Below are 21725 nucleotides of genomic sequence, written 5' to 3'. Positions count from 1 at the left end.
AATATTTCCACTTTAAAAATGATAAACAAAAGAAATAGTTGTTTTCAATTCACCTCATACAAGTACTGTGGAGCAATCTCTTTATTGTGAAAGTGTAACTTAAAAATGTAGATTTTTTTGTTATGAAACTGCACTCAAAAACAAAACAATGTAAAACTTTAGAGCCTACAAGTCCACTCAGTCCTACTTCTTGTTCAGCCAATAACTAAGACAAACAAGTTTACATTTATGGGAGATACTGCTGACTGCTTCATATTTATAGTGTTACCTAAAAGTGAGAACAGGCATTTGCATGGCACTTTTGTAGCCGGCATTGCAAGGTATTTACGTGCCAGATATGCTAAACATTCATATGCTCCTTCATGCTTTGGCCACCATTCCAGAGGACATGCTTCCATGCTGATGATGCTCGTTAAAAAATAATGTGTTAATTAAATTTGTGACTGAACTCCTTGGGGAAGCATTGTATGTCTTCTCTTTTGTTTTACCAGCATTCTGCCATATATTTCATGTTATAGCAGTCTCGGATGATGACCTATCACATGTTCATTTTAAGAACACTTTCGCAGCAGATTTGACAAAATGCACAGAAGGTACCAATGTGAGATTTCTTAAAATAGCTACAGCATTCAACCTAAGGTTTAAGAATCTTAAGAGCCTTCCAGAATCTGAGAGGGATGAGGTGTGGAGCATGCTTTCAGAAGTCTTAAAAGAGCAACACTCTGATGAGAAACTACAGAAACCAAAGCACCAAAAAAAGAAAATCAACCTTCTGCTGGTGGCATCTGACTCAGATGATGAAAATGAACATTCGTCAGTCCGCTCTGCTTTGTATTGTTACTGAGCAGAACCCATCATCAGCATGAACACATGTCCTCTGGAATGGTGGTTGAAGCATGAAGGGACATATGAATCTTTAGCCGATCTGGCACGTAAATATCTTGCGATACCGGCTACAACAGTGCCATGCAAACACCTGTTCTCACATTCAGTAGACACTATAAACAACAAGCGGGCAGCATTATCTCCTGCAAATTGTAACCAAACTTGTTTGTTTGAGCAATTGGCTGAAGTAGGACTGAGTGGCCCTGTAGGCTCTAAAGATTTACATTGTTTTATTTTTGAATGTAGTTATTTTTTGTACATAATTCTACATTTGTAAGTTCAGCTTTCATGATAAAGAGATTGCACTACAGTACTGCTATGAGGTGAATTGAAATATATGATTTCTTTTGTTTTTTTACAATGCAAATATTTGTCATGAAAAATAAAGTGAGCACTATACACTTTGTATTCTGTGTTGTAATTGAAATCAATACATTTGAAAATGTAGAAAACATCCAAATGTTTAAATAAATGGTATTCTATTATTGTTTAACAGCACGATTAATCACGATTAATTTTTTTAGTTGCTTGACAGCCCTATCCAAAATGCTTTTATTTTTTTTAATTCTTTTTTTCTTGTGTGTCCTAATCAATACATTTCCAAATTTTGGTATGAATTTCCTAGTGTATTTGCTGTAGGACAAAGTATGCAATCTTGAAACTCATAACCCTGAACCGTGTTTCATGGTTTAGTGTTGCACAGTAATAGAGTCACTTTGATTCTCTGAGCCCACTTATTCCATCAAAATTAACGTAACAGCACTGCTAAACCAAGTGTATACTTAGAATACTTTATAAACAATTTTATCCACTACCTACTTTTTTTTTGATGTGCAGTGACTTCCAAAAGGCTTTTTATACTGTGAATTTGAAGACAGCATTTAAGATGTCATTATGGCATATCTGGGAATATATTGCTGCCATTAAGTCTTAATAATGGATTCAAGAGTGATGTACATAGAAGGTGCACATGTCTTGATCAGACATATGATATTAACACTAATGTTTTTATGGGAGATGTGCTGGCACAATTTCAATCAACATTACAAGAGAATTTTTCTATGGAAAAAAATTACAGGTAACTTTGTTCAGTCTAAAAGGTTGTTTTTTTTTTCCTGAGAATGTAGGTATATAAAGAAAGAAACTTGAAATTATTGTTCTAAATGTTGGACGAACAAGGGAGCACTATCATTATTAAATATACTTATTGAGCACTGTAAGTATACTGTACCTAGCCAGTAAGGTCATTGTTTATAAAGTGTTACATGGCTAATTGAAACTTTAATAATCAATTGTTATGGACAATTCAAGTTCAATGGGTCAACAGGATGGTTATAAGCCAGGTTTATAAACATCTATCAGACCTTCTAATGATGTGCTTATAACTATCTATACTACATATTATTAATGCAGTATCCTTATAATATTTATTAATCATGTATTAACCCACCTAATGTCCTGAGAGCCACCAAGGCCAGAAGCAGTATGCAAAATCCTTAACAAAATGGGAATGGCAACGTTTTGACTCCCAAAATCATCAAGGCCCACAAGACATAGCAAAATGTGATCTATCCTGTTAAATTATGCACATTATCCTCTTCCACTGAAGAATCTCTTATTAACAAGCTCTATTGTTGACCATTCCCCTGCAAAAGTGTCACAGAATTGGGACATTTTTGATGGTAGGACATGATCATCTAGATAGCTTTTCAGTAGAGAGCCTAGCTCCATACCAAGCTGCCACTGAAAACAGATGCTAAGGACTGGGTACTCCATGTCCAAAGATAAGACTGTTTTTAGAGTAACATTTCATGAAAATTCAACAAATGTATGAGAAGAACAAACAACTGTTAGTGTATTTTGAGTTCAGAAATTTTATTATGATAGCATTGTTGAGTTCCCCTGTGTCTTTACAACCAGAAAATACATATACATTATTATTAAGGCTCCATATGGGGGCTTTAAACACTCACACATTCCACTGGTAACACCATGATAGGGAATCCCCCTTTGGCCATGGTGTCTTCTAGGGAGGTTTCACTGAAAAACTAATATAGTCTTTCCTGTAAATTGTGTGAGTATGGAAAGCTCGGGATAGATGTGTATACTCTCCTAACCTGATCTACACACAGTCTCATCCAACTGCACAGATCCTGGGCTAAGTGGAAAGTCCTCTGTAGGGGCAGTGGAGGAAAGGGAAAATGGTGCCAGGAAAACAACTGAGCCTCCTTTCCACACAAAGTCTCTGAGTGGGGAGAGATTATATTAGTTTCCATATTAAAGGGGTTAATTTACTCTAAATAGCTGTGAAATCCAAAGGGAAAAAAACAACTATTTGGTGCAGTGTCCATCTCACAACAGACCTGCAGAAGTTGTGTAAGATGTATTCAATAAATAGTGATTTAGGACTGAGTGCTTCTTTTTAACTGACTCCAATAACTGCTGCTACATTTTTAAGGAAGGAGGAATAAACTGCTTATAAATTGCTTAAAAGTAAGAATAAATCAGAGGATTAGAACCAGAAGAAACAATTTAATTCAATAGACTCCTCTATACTGAGGGGAAGGATGGGAGAAGGACTTTCCCTGAGCACTTGTCTACAATGAGAAGGAAGAGATGAGTTTCCACAATATAAAGCAGATATTAACTTTAGTGAAAGAGTATTATAGAAACTTAATATTCCTAGTGAAAGGATATACTAGGCTCATTCTGTGACATGGTTTGCCAGAGAAGAAAGACAGTAAGCAACCATTATTTTATAATATTGGAAACATTTACAAAATGACATTTACTGAAGACCAAAAAGGAAAATGCATGTGATACAGGCTACACAGAGATATGTGATAAAGTTTCATTAAAAGTAAGATTGGAATAGAATGCCAAAACTTATTGAGCCATATTCTGGTTTTGATCACAGTACGTGCACTTAGAAACCACTGAATTCATTGGGTGTTGATTTAAAGCCAGAACACAATCCTATGTAAATTGTATGTGCTCAGAAAATATATTGTATCATTTGACTTTAGCCTTTTTCCAAGAAAGGAGAAACCTGTATAAGCATGGCTCAGTGAGTCATTTTTTTTCCTTCTTGGGCAGCAAGTTGTGGGATGAAGTCCTACACAATATTCCAGTTTATACCCAGGACCAATACCACCAAAAACATTAGAACCTTTGTCTTGCAGATAACATGTTAAATCAATATTCTTTCTGTCCATCTTTGATGACTTTCTAAAAAAATGTTCAAGACCCCATGCCTGACTCTTTTCACTGGACCATATTCTAACAATCCTATCACGCTGAGTAGTACCTTATTTCATGAGTTAGTCCCATTAACTATAATCACTCATGGAATAAGTTACTATTTAACATGAACAAGGGTATCAAAATCAGGTCCAAACAGAGTAGGGGATAGCTCTGAATGTCACCCACCATATACTCTCCGATAAATGCACTATGTCTCACTCAATAAAAAAAAACACTCTAATATCCAAGGCTGAGCGTGAAACATTGCTGTTTGAAAATGCCTTCATGGCACAGGTAGTAGTAAACCCATTGAGCCAGATATTAAGCTGCCGTAAGTCAGTGTAGCTACAATGAAGTTAATGGAGCTATGCTGATTTATACCAGCTAAGGATCTGGCCCATTGTTTCAAAATACACCCACTATTAAATGCACTGCATGAAAATGTCAGCTGTCAGGGATGATCTAGTTATATTTAGTCCTAGCCTCAGTGTAGAGGGCTGGACTAGATGAACATTTGAGGTCCCTCCCAGCTCTACATTTCTATGATTTTATAAAAACTAATTTTGTTCAATAGACAAACAGAGATATTTTCTGTTTCCATATTTCCTAAACAAGTAACTGAATATGATTACTGTGTAGATTTTGCAAAATCACCCCTCCCCTAAACATTAAGGACTTTCAAACATTTATACTAGTGTGTTAATAGATTATTTCTTTTTTCTCGCAACCTGTGAAGTAACAGAGAGGAGGTAAGAATTTCTCTGAATACTATCTCAAACATTCTATCTTAATTTGTTAATCTGTCAGTAATAAATTCTGTCCATCCCTGAATCTCGTCTATGTGCAGTAAGGAAGATTATGGTGATTCTAGATTGCCAGTAACCATACGTTTTCACAGTTATTCCATTTCAGGCAATAAATCTTTTTCAAGCTTGAAAAATGTCAAACTGAGTTGTATGACCAAAGGTTAAAGATCAGTCTTAAGAGGACATTCCCTACTGCTACTAAGGGCTTCCAGTTCTTGTAACTGGTATCTGTTTTTCTGCTAGCCTACATGGTTGCACATGAAGACATTCATTTTAGAATCTCTTATTTCAGTCATACAAAAAATACTGCATATCACAATGATTTACTCTCTCAATGGCTCTTTACTACTAAAACACCTGTTATTTTCTCCTAAACTATTTTCACTAATAACAGAACTGTGTTGATCTTGTTACCCAAGGATATCAAAAGATAATAAAACAAACTCTTCTATAACAGGAACCATGTTCCGATTCTCTTGATATAAATCACCATCTAAAGCAAATAATCTAGCATGAGGCTTTCCCTCAGATTAGGATTTTAAAATTTGTTGGGTTAATATTTAAAGCAAGCATGATTTACAAATGAATGCTGTTTTACACTTTTTAATCATAACAATAGTGATATGAAATCAGCTTAAGTGGCAAGGACAAGCATATGCAATTCAACTTTGTCACACAAGAGTGCTGGTAAGAGGCTGTTTTTTATATTTCCCGATCCTGGTTACATGACATGGGTCAGGGGCTACAAAAGGCTATGCCCTGTCATAAGGAATGGGTCAGTATCCATTGACTCCAGTGGCTACAGTTACAGGCTGGGGGGAGGAAATAGTTCCCAGTCACTTTAAAGTGCTATCCACATTTTGTGTTATTTATTCCACAAGGAAATGTAAAGTTTTTCTCCTTCTTTCAAATCCTTGTTCATAATCCACTTCTTCCACAAAGCTCTGGCAGTGTTTTCACCAACAATGACTCTATTCCTCTCCACATCTCATGCATATTTGCCTATATGAAGCTTTAAACATCTTGGGAGGAGGGACTTTGTACTCTTATGGCTTTGATAGTCCATGCCATTAGAGCTACAACCACATGGAGCAGAGAGTGGGTGTTCATGCATGGTGAAAGCACTGGGGGCAGTGCACAGGAACCAACTGATTTAAGGTTACCCAGCTGCACTGGAAGGTCCTGTTGCACAGGAGAACCCCTAACTTGAACTCATCACAGTAATGTCCTTCAAGGACCTTGTGTCAGTGGAGGATTGAACATAGAAGAGGTCTATTCTGCCAAGCTCTCTTCCTCTCTGTCCCACTCACTCCTCTCCATCCTCCTTTGCACAGCTTCTACCCACCTGTTCAAGCTTGGGTTGGGGAGGCAGCGAACCATCCCCCTCCTCCCACTAGACTTCTGGAAACTTATGTCCCCTTTACACACCTTCTCAATAGTCTGTAGCAGGAGAGAACATAAGAACGGCCATAGTGGGTCAAACCAATGATCCATCTAGCCCAATATCCTATCTTCTGACACTGGCCAATGCTAAGTGCTTCAGAGGGAATGAACAGAACACGAAACCCTTGAGTAATCCATTCCCTGTCATCCACTGCCTGCTTCTGGCAAACAGAGGCTAGAGACAATCAGAGCATGGGGTTGTATCCCTGGCCATCTTGGCTAATAGCCATTGATGGAGTCCATCCTCCATGAATTTATCTAGTTCTTTTTTGAACCCTGTTATAGTTCAAGACATTATTTTGCTTGGCATCCTTCAGATAACGGCAATTGGCTTTTTCTTTCCTGAAGATACTAATGGGAGAGATGACTGCTCCTTTTCCATAAAAGGATGCATGAATTATCCGTCCAATTGTACTGAGCAGAAAGTCCTCAGCTGTTTTAAACAACTTTGTTACACTCATGTGATTAGGTTCATGGTTTTCTTTGATACAGAAGATCAGAAAGATTAAGTATTGTCACCAGGTGAGAAATGAAGCATCCATAGTTGTTCAGTAACCCAGCAAAGGAGCATAATTCACTCACACAAAGCTTCCACCTATAGCCTTGACCTTACTGACACCTTATGAAGACCGCTGACATCAATCTTATGGTCTACATACTCTAAGGAATGCTTGAAAAACTCTTATTGTACTTGAGAATTATCAATGATAATCCTCCAACCTTTGTCATGAGTCACACATGACAGAATCCTGTCTTGACTGATGGCACAAATTTGCATTCACCTTTTGGTCTGATGACGCAAATATGTCCTTGACTTGCAACAGTTGAACTGAATGTCTGGCTTAATGATTAGCTGTCTGGTGATATCTTTCATTCTAAGCATTTATTCCTTGAAAATTAGATTTCAGAGATAGGCAACTAAGTTCAAGGTCTCCAGTTTCTCCACTTTCAAATCACCTCCACTTCAGCCCACAAAGAAGAGGCAAATGTATTCCCTTCACCACATCCTGGGTCCCTGGAATCACTTCCCATACTTCTTTGGGTGCCAAAAGTCCTAACTTTTCCTCGCACGTGTAAACCTTAAGGGCAGGAGCAACAGAGGAAAGAGCTTTTCTACTCGTCTATTGGTGAAAAGGGAAAAGTACTGCCAAAGAGAGATTCATTTGCATGGATTATCTACCCACAATTCCCATAGTGACACTTGGTGAGTCATAACTATACATGAGCTCAGATTTTGCAGGGTAATGGAAAGGGAGATTGGAGAGGGGAAAGAGCTCTTGTTTTATAGCAAAGAGCTCATTTCCAAGCAGTCAGGACTCTACTCAAAGGTCCTAAGGGCTCTTGACTCCTCTCCCATGGGAACTTCATTGCAAGAGATAATGTGGACTGAGGACTTTGTTGCAAGAACTGTCACAGAGGACAACAACAGAGCTGAGTGGATTTCAGTGAGGCCCTGCCTACCCAGCACTTTATTAAAGATAAATTAATGAGTTAGGTGGTGGTGCCTCCAGGCGAGACCATACAAGCAGCTCCAGTGGGACTGGAGACAGACCTGCAAAGACACACTTGGACTAACACTACTCACTGATCCAAACTATGAATGGGGTTTGGGGGATGGTGGGTGGTGTGGCCAAAGGACTATTATCTGTTGGCATTTTCACTGGTGGCTGGGAAGGGAGTTAGAAGGACTACTGTCAACGTTACTGGAAGGAGTGGGAGATAGTTTACTTTTTGCATGCATGTATATTCTGTTGTTGTGTTTTCTCAAGCTTATGACTGAGTTCCCTGTCCACTAATAATGATTTTCTTGTTTGTATGCGAGTCTCAGAGTGCTTGCAAGTGGGAAAGTCGTGCCTGTTAAGGGCACCCAGGGAGGGTGCCTTCAGTTTTCAGAGGTTTCAGGATGGGGGCTTGATCTGATTTAGTTAGTTGTCAAGACATATTGAATCTGGCAGAAGGGTTACACACGGATGCCAATTTTCCCTGACAACTTCCACAGCATAACATCAAAATCAACACAAAGAACACTATGCTGATTGCATATGCATTTGTATATTTCAGTTAAAAACCCTCTGATTTTTAAACCTACCCACAACTGTTATTGTTCATAGTTTTCACCAGAGTGCCACAGAAACCAACATGTCTTGCCACAGAATGCAGGGTCAGCTTACCACAGAGGGTACAGGACCTTGTCTATCAAACAATGCACCTGACATAAGCGATACTGCAGTTTATGCATCCCCATTCATCCAAAGTGGTTGTACTGCCAATAACAAAGGTGTCATAAGGTGATCCCTCATCTGGAGTGCCCTCCTGTGAGAGGCCATGTCAAGATCAGTGTGCCTGCCTCAGTTTCCCCTCCAATGGTTCCCAGAAATAGTCTACACAGTCTTTGACTATAAGTAGCTCTTGTAGCATTACTTTATTACAAAAGAAAGCCCTGTGTGTATAAACCACACAAAATTAAGTCCCCAACAGTCCATCAATGTACAGTCAACGTGTTCTCTCTCCAGGCTTAGGCTTTCTTAGCTCCAATATTTCTCACCATGCCTAATCCCAGCCTTAAGATATCTCTGGCCCTCTGGTTTCAGCTATCAGGCTCAGAGAGCAAGCAGGCACCTCCCTCTACTGCTCTTCAGAGCTTTCATCCCTCTCCAGCCTTCTCTGGCCATGACTCTCTGGCATAGGAAGGTCAGTAGGTATATCCCTCTGCTGGCTTCCTGGCAATTCCTCCATCTTTCCAGGGATGCCCCGTAGGGCTTTCTGCAGCCACCCCCCCAGTAACTCTTTGTTGTTCTTTCTGTTTCCCTCTAGCTCAAGTGCCCGCTTTTAAGCCTAATAGGGGGTGCCAGATGAGCAGTCACAGGTGGACTGGCCTCTTCCCTCTTAAAGGGCCAAAAGCACCCTGCAACAGTAGTCATACTTACTGAGAATCTGTAATGAATACTTGGCCTAACATAAAGCCTAATCCAGTCAACTGAAGTCAATAGACTTCTATGGTAGTTGGATTAGGCCTGTAGTAAGACTGTGTGAAGTCATTTTTTCCTCTTCTGTGCTATTGTCTCTGTGTTCCCCCTGGCCCTAATGAAGGGATGTAAGCACTTTTTCTTAACATGACATTGTTTTATTATTTTTTTAACTCACCTTACCAGTATCAGACTGTATTGCAATCCCTTTCTTCTGTTTATTGGCATATCTATGATATCTCTTTTTATCACAACCGCTGTATAACACAATTGTTTCAGAATGAGCCAACTGCCACCTTGGCTCCTGAACAGTGGAACTTAAATGCAAAATGTCAGCTATCTATCTTGTGGACTTCTGTAGATGCTGAGGACCACATCTTCAGCTGGTATAAATCAGTACCACATCATTGTCCAAATTATACCAGCTGAGAATCTGGCCCCAATAACACTGCCAGGTTCTTAACTTCCACAGTACTAACTATAACTAAACATTGAATGATGTATTTTTGTTGAGGGGAGGGCTAATTTATATTAATCAGTATGTTTTATTCAAGGTAATAGTAGATGGCAGAGCTTGAAGGTGGCATCATATAGGTTTAAGGCACTTTTTGCTACATAAGACCATGAACAGAAATCAGAAGGATTTAGTAAATAGCTGCATTGGGGGTGGGGACAGCATTTTTAATCTTCTATAAAATGGGTCATTTCTGCTCAACTACCATACAAATAAAGTATTGTTGTTTTGTTGGGAGTTTTGGTAAGCACACCTTATTACACATTATAAAATGAGTTAGCACTGGGAATTGTGACTCAGATTTGCTGTTGTAAAATGAAGGAACAGGGACTTGCAGGCAGCCTACAATTAATCATATTTAATGTAATCGGTGAGTAAGTGGCAGATTCTAGCCAAGGAACAAGTAATGAATAGAGTGCTTTTAATACTAATTTGGACCAAAGAGCAATGTTTAAATAAGTATTATGATGCCGGTTGATGCACAACAAGCAGTATAAACCACACTTCACATGCAAAGATAAGCAGGTGATTTTGCCAAATGCCATAAACCGCTGAGCTTTGTTTAGCACTGTGCAAAAACATAAAATAAATTGTTATACATTGTTACTATGTTATGCCAATGAAAGCAGAGTCAGGTAATTACTGTAAACATTTGACCTGTAAAATAGTATGGTTTAATTTTTTGAACACACTGGCAAGTAAAATGATTTTCAAAAAAGCTTCTCTAGTTCATTTTATGCTCCTGATTCGTCTGTTTCAAATAGACTAAAACCACATTCCAAACAGTAAATTGTCTTACCAATATTTCTAGGCTCAAGAACTAAGATGATAGTAATCTCACAGTTAAAATTGCTGTTTCTTTGCTCTCTGCTTGTGGAAAAGTACTTTTGTTAATAAAACTAACAGACTATTTGTGAGTATTTGATAGATTTCCTCTGCTATAGAAAAGTAGGATTTGAATGAGATAAATTAGACTCTCATTAGTGGAGCTCTGTGTTACAGGCTGCCTGAAGGGTTCCTCCCTTTTCAATCCCTGATAATAGTGCAAATTATATTCACTGATATAATTTTACGTGCGTGCCTTCAAATGGCGACTAGTTGCTTCATTTACATTTTGTTTGGCTGTCACGTATGCTGATCAGCGATGCAAAAAAACTAGCATCTCAGGTCTCATGGAGGCAGGGCCGCCCGGGGTGGGGGGGGGGGGAAGTGGGGCAATTTGCCCCAGGTCCCGGGCCCCGCAGAGGCCCCCAGGAGACTTTTTCGGGGGCCCTGGAGTGGGGTCCTTCACTCGCTCCGGAGGCCCCGGAAAACTCTCACGGGGCCTGGGTCCCTGGAGCTTCTTCCGCTCCGGGTCTTCGGCATGCAAAGATAAGCCGAATTACTGCCGAAGACCAGGCTGCACTTTGGCGGCCCCCGGAATCCTCTGGGCGGCCCTGCACAGAAGTGTTCCAGGTCTTCCCCTTTGTGTTGGCAGTGACACGTTTCTTTTAAAACACCTTCTGGGAAATGACTTCATGTTTTTATTATACAATTCTTAAAGAGAAAAATAAAAGCTTCAAAGGTATTTCTTACCATCAGAATTAGGAAGTTCTTTTTTAAAATTAAGAGCCACATAGCAATACTTTTATGCATTGATATAAAAGGGAGTGATAACGTTACAAATGAAATGTTTGGTTAATGATACACATTTTATAAAAACTATGTAAAATAACTGAAGGTTTTATATATAATTGAAGAAGTTAATATTTGAAGAGGTGTATTGGGAATTCAACTGTTTTTAACAGAGAATAAACTGTCTATTTTTATTTATTCATATTTTACGTTGGCATCTCTTGCTTTAGTTTTTATGCTTAAAAACCTTAATTAGTTACGCTTTTTTCTTGATATACGAAAGCAATTGGACACATAAAGATACAACATTTTGAGGAATAAGTAGCCCCAGGACTGCAATATACTCTTCTGCTAGAATAATTTAAGGTTAAAATGGGTTAAGTAGGTTGTTTAGCCTATGCTGGCAACTATACAACTGTTAAAGGGAGCTAGTCTTTCATTGGGAAATATTTATTTTACTGTTATTAGAAAATATTCTTACCTTGGAGACACAATGATAGTTGAGAAATATACATATTACACTCCGAAGTACTAACATATGTAAACGTATATGTCAATTTATCCCACTTTATTTAAATTATGCCCTGTGTAATCTGGAGTGCAGCTGATAGACACTGTCTCTCTATAAAGTAGTACTTGTTCTGCATTTCTCGACCCTCAAAACGCCCTGGCCAAATTAAAAACAAAAAAACCCAGGTACCTAAAGTCATTCCTTATATAGGCACCTCAGTAACTGACTAGATTTTCAAAAATTTTGAGTATCCAACAGCTCGCATAGGTGCCCAACTCTATATACCTAATTTTTTTAAAAAATCAGAGTCCCATCTGATTTTCTAAAAAAGAAAAAAACATTAATTAATTTATAATTATGAATTGAGTTGGGAATGTGCAGAAAGATTAATCCACCTGCCTGTAATCATACTTTGCCTTATACCCATCATTCTTCAAACACAGCTAGGTTCTCAATTTCTAAAGCTGCGCTTAGCAATGCTCAGGATGTACAGACCTATATTATCATTCTGTCTGACCATATACCTGCCAAGCGGAGATTTAATTCATCCTTAGTGAAAGATATCCAATTTCTAGAATACATATTATCAAATACCAGAGAATGTTTTGGGATAAATCCAAACTGCCTTTCCACATGTAATTTGTGAAGCTTGGAATCTCATGAATTAACTCTTCGGTATTAATAAAGGCTTTGGACTTGTCACATTGAATATGTGAGACTTGAATGAAATAAACAGAACAGATAAGTAACCATGTATACATTTCTTTCCTCAGTATCACGTACATTTGATTCTATTTCTCTTTTTGATTTTAAAAAGCAGAATGGGGAGTTTATGATGCTCTTGGTTTGGCTTTGTGTCTTTTCTTCCTTTTAATTTATACAGTAAGTCAAAGCGCTAATACTAATAAGGCCGCTGCTGACAACGCCAATTTTGAAAAGTGCTTCCTTCTTGTAAGGTTACACATCAGTAGATGGTTTTCAAAAGATTTGTTATACAGAAATATAATGTGTGATTGCCTGGCACAAAAGGCTTTTGAAGAAACAGTTTCTCCTTGGAGCACTTCTGTTTATTAATCAGAAATGCACACCCTAAATAAGTCATATTTACCCCTAGAAACAAATAGGAAATAGCTAGGAGTTTGTATAACAGAAGATGAATTTAGAATGAATTTTACAGAGTAGCAATTTTTGTTGTTATTTATTGCTGCTGGACTGTTTTATTTTAGAACCCGTTTTCAACGTTCACTATGTTTTAGAAAGCTTTGGCACCCAACCTCGAGTGTGTGCATGTCATGTTATGCAGATCTAGGGAAAATGCCCTGCGGAGAGCTTTTCATCATGAAGGCGAAAGAGAGCTTCCAGGCTTTCCAGCATGAAAACACTGTACCTGCTTTTCAAAGATAGAAATTGTCTGGTAATGGCAGTTACCAGTGCACTGTGGCATCATGCCAAACCATTCCTGTGGATTTTTTTCATCACTAAGGACTGACATTAATTAAAGCTTTCTTTTAAAAATTTAATTTATCTACTTCAGTACTTCACTGTCAACATCTTTCATACTGATGTACATGCTGCTTCTTTGAGGATAAGAACTAATAATCCTTGAGACAAAGAGGGAACTAATTTTATGAGAGAACCTATCATCATGGATGAGAACTTAAATTCAAAAACAGTAAAATGAGCTATACAGTAAAAAGTTGAAGCACATTAATGGATTTTGGGTGTAATCTAAACCCAAGTGAATGTAAGGGAATCTTTCCATTGACTTCCGTGGGCTTTGGATGAAGCCCTTTGTATACAACAATTTTCTTTATTATAATTATTGTATGTATTATGGGGCTTTTGAGTTCATATACATTTGAATGAAGTTTTATATATATCGCCCATTGTGCATCACAATACCAACATTTATCTTTATCGTTATGTTTCTTCTATTCTTATTTTTAAAGGGCTTCTACAGCAAATGAACTATAAAAATTGGACTACAGTACTTGAGTTAGAAATATTAGACAGATATTTTGGAGCGGTCTGAATAAATCACCTTCTTCCAGGTTTACTACTCATTCACTGCATTGGGGAAGAGCATAGAATAAACTGACAAATTCAAAAATTTCCATTCATTCTTTGTCACTCAAAACTTTACGGTTTCGCTTTACAATTGCTGTAGTGAGATGCTGGGTCATCACAACAATGTACTAAGCTTTACAAAATATACTACAGAACATTTGCTAATACGAACCAATGTAGTCACAACTACATTTAATGTTGTCAAATAAAATGCATGTTGTGATTAACTATTTTGCTTATTTGCTTACTTATAAAATTCAGCAATCCACAATGGTTCTTTCAGTCATCTCTGCAAATTATTGATGTTCTAGTAGATTTATTCAACAGACTGCAAGAGCTCATTCAGAGATTAGGACTTGCAATTATACCACAATGTTAATATCCATATAATAAGGAATGTGCAATAGAAGTGACAGGTGGATGCAGAGTAGGCTGTTTTCAAATGTTAATATAGCTATTTTATATTAACTCCTTCCCTAATGCAACATTTGGAACAATAGGATTGTGAAAGGAAAATACCAAGTTTGTGAAAGAACACTGTGTATGCATTTTGAATCAAAGACCTGGTGTACTACACAGATGGGAAGCAGCTTTACAAATGCAAACCCAAAGTGCCTCCAAATGTTAGGTTACAGTAGAAAGTTGATTTTCACTACAACTTAAGGAAAATGCATCTAAAATCATAAAAGAAAAATCTGATTTGTTTCATTTAAAACAAAGAAAAGAAAAGAAAAGAAAAGAAAAGAAAAGAAAAGAAAAGCCAAATCAATTCCAATTACATCTTTTTTGGGGTGGGGAAGGGGGGGAAGGGAGGGGAAATCATTTCAGCTTGAAATGAATTAAAATGACCAAGTTCTAAACTCCTTAAAATAGGCTTTAAGAGAGAAGCCCTGACAGACGGCATTTTAGCAGCAGCAGCACAGTTGGGTGCTGTTATAATAAACATTTTTTTAATAACTTAGATCAAAGCTTAATAACCAGCAGCGTCAAGCCATTGGTGGCTTGGACTACACAAAAGAACTAATTAAATGTAAAGGGACATAGCCTCAAGAAGGCACAACATGTAATCCCCAAAATAGGAACCTGAGCGAGAGGGCTGAAAACATTTGCACTTTACAACACTGGAAAATGGCACAATGCTCACTATTATTTATTTTGGGCATTAGACTAAGGGTATATCTACACTACCCGACGGATCGGCGGGAAGCGATTGATCTATCGGGGATTGATTTATTGTGTCTAGCGTAGACATGATTAAATCGATCCCCGATCGCTCTGCTGTCGACTCCGGAACTCCACCGTGGCGAGAGGCAGCAGCAGAGTCAACAGGGGAGCAGCAGCAGTCGACTTGCCGCTGTCCTCACGGCCAGGTAAATCGACCTAAGATACGCCGACTTCAGCTACGCTGAAGTTGTGTATCTTAGGTCAAACCCCGCCCCCTAGTGTAGACCTAGCCTTAGTTTATTACGACCACCTCTAAATGTGTGCTTATAAGCAAATTCTATAGAAATTTACAGCTGTGGAAAATCTGAGGATTCAGTGGATACAGGTTCTTTCCAGAGAGTTGCCTGTGTGCTTCAGAATATAAGCTTCCATTTAAACATGATTGTAAACCCTGCTCAGAATGTGAAGCAGTTACTCCCATAAGTAGGTTCTCTGATTTCTGCTTATGGGAGTAGCAGTTCCGCAATGTGAGTAAGGGGTTCACAATCCAGACCAAAAAAAATATTTAGCCCTTCTAGTGAAGGAGATTGTGTTTACACTATAAATCAGTGCACTATTTCATTTCCTCCACAACCAGCTAAATAGGACAGCACCATCAGAGATCTGAACTTTCCCTTTCTGTTCAAAGGAGCATCACTTCAAAGGAGTGCTTGACAAGTTATGTTGTGCTCTGGATTGTCTGTGTCTAGAAGGTTGGCTACGGCACCTGGGGTATGTGTACCCTTGAGGGTATGCAGAGCTCTTCCGGGGATACATCAACTCATCCAGATATTTCCCTAGTTTTACAACAGGCTACATGGAAAGCACTAGCGAAGTCAGTACAGACTAAAATTTCATAAAGAAAAGGACTTGTTTATACTGCTCTAAATACTATACACTGAAATGTCAGTACAATATTTATATTCCAATTGATTTATTTTATAATTGTATGGTAAGAATGAGAAAGTCAGCAGTTTTTCAATATAGTGTGCTGTGACACTTCTGCATTTTTATGACTGATTTTGTAAGCAACTAGTTTTTAAATTAGGTGAAACTTGGGGGTACGCAAGACAAATCAGACTCCTGAAAGGGGTTCAGGAGTTTGGAAAGGTTGAGAGCCCATTGGAAGGTTCTGAAGCTTCCTTGTGGGCCTACACAGTCTCTAGTAGAGTGTATGATGATAGTACAACCTGAAGTTGACCACTTGGTCTTAATCAGAGAAAAAACAGTCTCTTGGCAAGCAAAAAGATGGGGAAAAAAGCATTTTTTTCTTTACCACTGTTGCTATCTGCTAGGAGCACTAATGAGTCCAAAAAGACGCTGAGACCATATCATCTTGTAGATCATGAGTAAGGCTATGAGTTTGTCACAGAGCTCACAGAAGTCACCTTCCGTGATCTCCATGACTTCTGCAGTGGCTGGTGCGCCTGGCCAGAGTGCAGCTCAGGCACCAGTCGCACCAGCCGCTGCTGGGGCAATCTCAGGCCACTGCGGCCCAATGCTCAGCAGCAGCAGAGTTTGGGTGGGGGTGGGAGGCAGGGGATTGGGACACAGGATGGGGTGAGGCAGACAGCGGCACTTACCCAGGGGGGTCCCTGGAAGTGGCAACATCCCCCTCACTCAGCTCCTAGGCAGAAGTGTGGCCAGGTAGCTCTGTGGGCTGCCTCCGCCCAGAGCGCCGGCTTTGCAGCTTCCATTGCCCATCTGCTGCTGCTGGGAGGGGAAAGGTGCAGAGCCAGGTAGGGAGCCTGCTGGTCCCACAAACCTCCTCCACCATCACCAGCTGGGGTCCTGGGCCACTGCCTGCGCACCCCCCCCATCACCAGTGGGGGTCCCGGGCCACGTGCCGCCGCCCCTCCCCCCAAGTTTTAGTCAGGAGTATATAGTAAAAGTCATGGACAGGTCACAGGCTGTGAATTTTTGTTTACTGCCTGTGACCTGTCCATGACTTTTACTAAAAATATCCGTGACTAAAACTTAATCTTAAGTCCTTTAGAGGACAGAGTCTGAAATATAGCCAACAACTTAAAGTGTTTCCTTTTTCCAACCAACATCTCTTCTAGATTATCTTGGCTGAGCTTGCACCATCCATGTACTTATATATTATTATAATTTATTATTTTAATTACCATGCATTTAGGAACCCTAGTCATGGACCCCATTGTGCTAGGTGCTGTACAAACAGAACCAAAAGGTGGTCTCTATCCCAAAGAGTTTATAATCTAAGTATCAGACAAGAGAGATGAATAGACAGACAGATGGGGGAATACCAGGAAACAATGAGACAATATTGGTCACCATCATAGGCAATGGTCTCAGCACACCGGCAGCCTTAGCACTGAGTCAGTAAGGTGCCAGATTCTCATCACATTCACTGAGACTTAGTAGCTTTGTGAGCAATGGCAATGATATTGTAAATTTCTCCTGGGTGCAGTTGGAATTCTATGCACTTCAGAAACAGCAAGTAAAACAGAAATTCATTCTTCTACTGCTGGAGTGCTTTGCAATGGAAGGGGAGACTTTAAGTCTTCTCCTCCACAGGTGGAGCATTTTGCAGTAGCACCACAGAGAAATTTTCAAGACACTGGTCTGTATAATACAGCTGCTGCTCAAAAGCTATTGAGCCCTTATGAAACTGATTATCTTCTTCTCGTTTTCTGTCTGCTACATTCACCAACTCTCCAGGTACATTTCCCACTCACCAGGGACAAATGAGTGGACATATTTTTGCAGTCTAGAAGTAACATAGAATGTTTTATGAAGCTATACTTCTCAAATATATCTGAGGTTTCTTTGCCTTATATTAATATGCCTTCTAATCCAACCGTAATTGTCACTTTTTAAAACACAAAGTGTTAACTTAATGGTGTGCACATTTGAGGAAAAATGTTTGGCTATTTCTGTCGATGCTGGCCAAGAGCCATGAATTAGGCACTGCAGTTATAAAATATTCTATAGATCATGTAGGCTTGCACTGCCCAATATTTTTATTGCAAACAATGGAAAGACCTAGATTTCTACAGGGTATCAAACTGTTGCATGGAAGGGACCCTGACACAAACCTCACTTGAATTTGTGCAAGATCAGATACAGGAGCTTGTTTTATTCTGTGATTCTACTGTTACCCATGCAATGTTAAATTCCAGATCTAAATGGGAGGAAAATGTAAATAAATAAATAATTGAACACAATGTAATAGAGAGACAGAGAGCCTGGAGCACTGGGCCTGGTGCAAAACCTGATGCCTAAACCACAAGCTGTGAGCCAAAGTCAGGTCATGTATTAAAGCAAATGCTTACAAGTTCACCGTCCGATACATGAACTTAGCAAAGTTGCCTTTAACATTGCTAAAACATCGGTGTTCCTAAGAAGTACTAGTCACTAGATATTTACATAAATATATTTCAGAAGGCTAGTATAGATACACCCCAATCTAGTACTAGATAAGATCGTTTTATAGAATAGTGAATAGGGATGTTTTCTCCAAGATATCAGGACAAGAGAAAGTAACAAGCAAATGCCATGAAATATGTAAGGTGCTACATAACTTGTTTATCCCAGTTGTTTGTCTCAATCTATAAATGTCGGTGTACCTTGCCATAACTCTTTGTGTGGCCGAGTGGACAGCAGAAAGTACCACTGCTGACTGTGCCGCTCCTTGCCATGGGGCACTCATGGGTGAATGTACTTGTACAAATTTTGCGAGTCGTTAGGACAGTGCCTTGAGGGCAATAAACCTTCCCAAGTCCCTCTGTCACTGAACTGTGTCTGTGGTCTTTCCCTAGGAACAACATGGAGGTCTGCTGAATTAGCAGTCTGCGCCCTCTGCTAGTGCTGATAATACCAGAGCTCCAAGGACAGAAGCACTAAGCAGCTGTAACAGTTTAGGAGCCTTGACAGTGCTGCAGCAACATTCCACCTCAACTACACAGAAAACATTATTAAAAAAATAAACGTAGGTGTTGTTTGCTCCAAGGAGTGGGTGTTACAAGGAGAAGATAATACAGTCTGGGATGGCATCATCTTTTAGGCCTAAGGTCTGTGGAGCCTGAAGGTGGACTGTGTGCATCTTCCCCTTCTCTCCCCAAACCTCAGCCCTGAACCACTCACCTCCTCCCCAGGGTTCATTCCGTCCCCACCCATCCCCCAGCATAGATCCCTGGAAAGGTGAAAAGGCCTGAGTAGGGCACTGGGAAAGGAGGAAAATACTGCAGAGGCATATGTACCCTTTTTCCTTGTGGGAAGGGTAGACCATGTATGGAGGAAACCTGTTGTGCCCAGAACCAGGAAATATTATTTGCCCCAACCTTACTAGATGTTCAGTGTCACAGAGTTAACATTACTATGAAAAACTTGACTTTTTAAACACATTACTTTGAAACTGTTTGTTTGTTACCTGAACATTACGTTCATGTGATTTTCTCTGCTTATTCTGAATATATCTCACTGTCACATGCAAATGGAGTGAACATGTTTCATAGCTCAAAAGATTATGCACATGCTATTCTCCCTACAAATTCAGGCATCAAGTTCAGTCTCTCATGCTGGGCAGTTAAAGGAAATGCTACACAGATGTCTGTCATAAAAATGCTATCTAGCAGCTTCATTATTACTGGATCTAGCAAAAAGTTGATAACTTAAATCCTTTCCCTTCTCCGTGCCATTTTACTAAATGAAGGATTCCTCAAGACATTGTCTGTGCCACTGATGAAATACAGATTGAAAGCAAAGAATTATCTACTAAACAGATACTTTACCACTACCAGCTGGTCAACAGAAAATTATTTCTTTGGATAATGTCTGCACTTCACATTGTTTCTTCACTTAAATGCATGCTACAAGGCTGGCTACTTTCTAAATCTATCATCTATGTCAATTGTGTTAGAAGGTCTTCAAAAAACCTGTACACCCGTACTACAGAGTTGGAGACTAATCACGTTATGGTGCTGAGAACCTCAACTCCCACTGAAGACAACAAGCATGTGCACTAAGTCAGTTATCTGTTTTTATCTTTCTTTGATTACCTTACCCTATAGTAGAGATAAATGGCTTGGGTGAGAGAAACCATACAAAACCAATAATCCTGAAGGGAAATCCTTATGTATGTGGTACCTGTCAGTGTAAGGCAGTTTCTCTACAGTTTCTCTACAGAGAGTTGCACACACAGCATTTGGCACACCAAGCTAAAAATTCGTATGATGCAAAGTTTTATACAGTGTATTGTGAAATGGGCAATCCCTATACCATGTACTCCCGCTTCTCCAGTCCTAGGCAGATTAATCAACTTAATTTTCACACTCAACTACCTGAGGCTAAGAGCATCCCAGTAAATTTCAATGAATTCTTCTGGATGTTATAAAAATAGTTTTGCTCCATTTGTTCAATACAAAAATAAAACAAAAAACTCTCCTGACTGAAGTTAAAACCATTTAAAAAACAAAAAAAAACAGACCATGGACTGTTAGCAATTACATTTTAAATCACAGCAATCTTCACGTGTTCATAATGATTCCTGGAATTTAAAATGTAATTGTTGACAGTTCACAAACTGAAAAATGGCTATTAGTTATGCAAAGTATGTAATCTGTCATTTCATAAACAATGACATTTCCCTTCATTTACACTACATGCTTTTTAAAACTTCCTTTCTTTAATCTGAAATGTCAGCATTATACTCTGCTTCAATAGAGGACTATTTTTTTAATGCTTGTAAGTTGGCTTGTCACAAAGCAATTTGTCAGATAGTGGTTTATCCTCATTATAGTTTATTCATGTAATTGGCCTACTCGCAATATCGCCAATAAGCACAGCATAGTCTATCTTACCTGATGCTAATGTAGAGGGCTGTGAGAAATTTTCACTTTCCTCATCAGTGCTGCCATCATAATCTCTCTCTCTTTCAACAGCAGTTTGGACTGTAGCCATGCTATCCCTAGAACAACAGAAAGGTAATTTTCCATCTGCTATTCCTGCAACATAGCTGCTATTTCTACAGTACTTTACAGACAGAGGTCAATACTAGGTCCCTATCCTGAAGAGTTCACAACTTAGATAAACAAACCAGATAGATAATGTCCTAAAAGGAAGTCAGGTCAGACCGGATTAAAACAATGTCATTGATTTAACGTGTGTCTCTTGGCAGTTCCATGATTTTTTTGGTTTGGATTTTTTTTTCTAAGTAAATGTTATTTGCTTCTTAAGTAAATATTTCCAATCACCTCACTATTAACACTTCTCTAAGGAGGAAAGGCATTTTGGAAGAAGAGAGTTTTTAAGAGGTATTTGAGGAACTAGTGGAGGCAGGTTGGAGTGGGTCCGGGAATCAATTGTACTCTGACACAAAACACTATCCATTTCTACCCCCACCCCCACCCCACCCCAAGAAATAATTTTGAATATTTTAGGAAACATTTACAGTTAAGTAAATCTCTGTATTCAATTTTAATTAAACACACCTTTCATTGAAGCCATAC

At 39.0% G+C, this 21725-nt stretch overlaps 1 protein-coding gene across 9 annotated transcripts in view; it reads right to left on the bottom strand.

Annotated features, from left to right (window-relative positions):
• XRCC4 (X-ray repair cross complementing 4) overlaps nt 1–21725 on the bottom strand; it is a 269282-nt gene that overhangs the window by 101009 nt on the left and 146548 nt on the right. For all 9 annotated transcript variants that reach the window (XM_039543774.1, XM_039543778.1, XM_039543780.1 and 6 more), the window contains one exon: nt 21078–21184. In XM_039543774.1, coding sequence (XP_039399708.1) covers nt 21078–21184 — 107 coding nt within the window. The remainder of the gene's footprint in view (nt 1–21077; nt 21185–21725) is intronic.

The sequence above is a fragment of the Mauremys reevesii genome, linkage group 6 (genome assembly GCF_016161935.1).
Source record: "Mauremys reevesii isolate NIE-2019 linkage group 6, ASM1616193v1, whole genome shotgun sequence".
NCBI lineage: Eukaryota > Metazoa > Chordata > Testudines > Geoemydidae > Mauremys > Mauremys reevesii.
The sequence above is the reverse complement of the archived record's forward strand: the minus strand, read 5'-3'. Positions and strand labels throughout refer to the sequence as shown.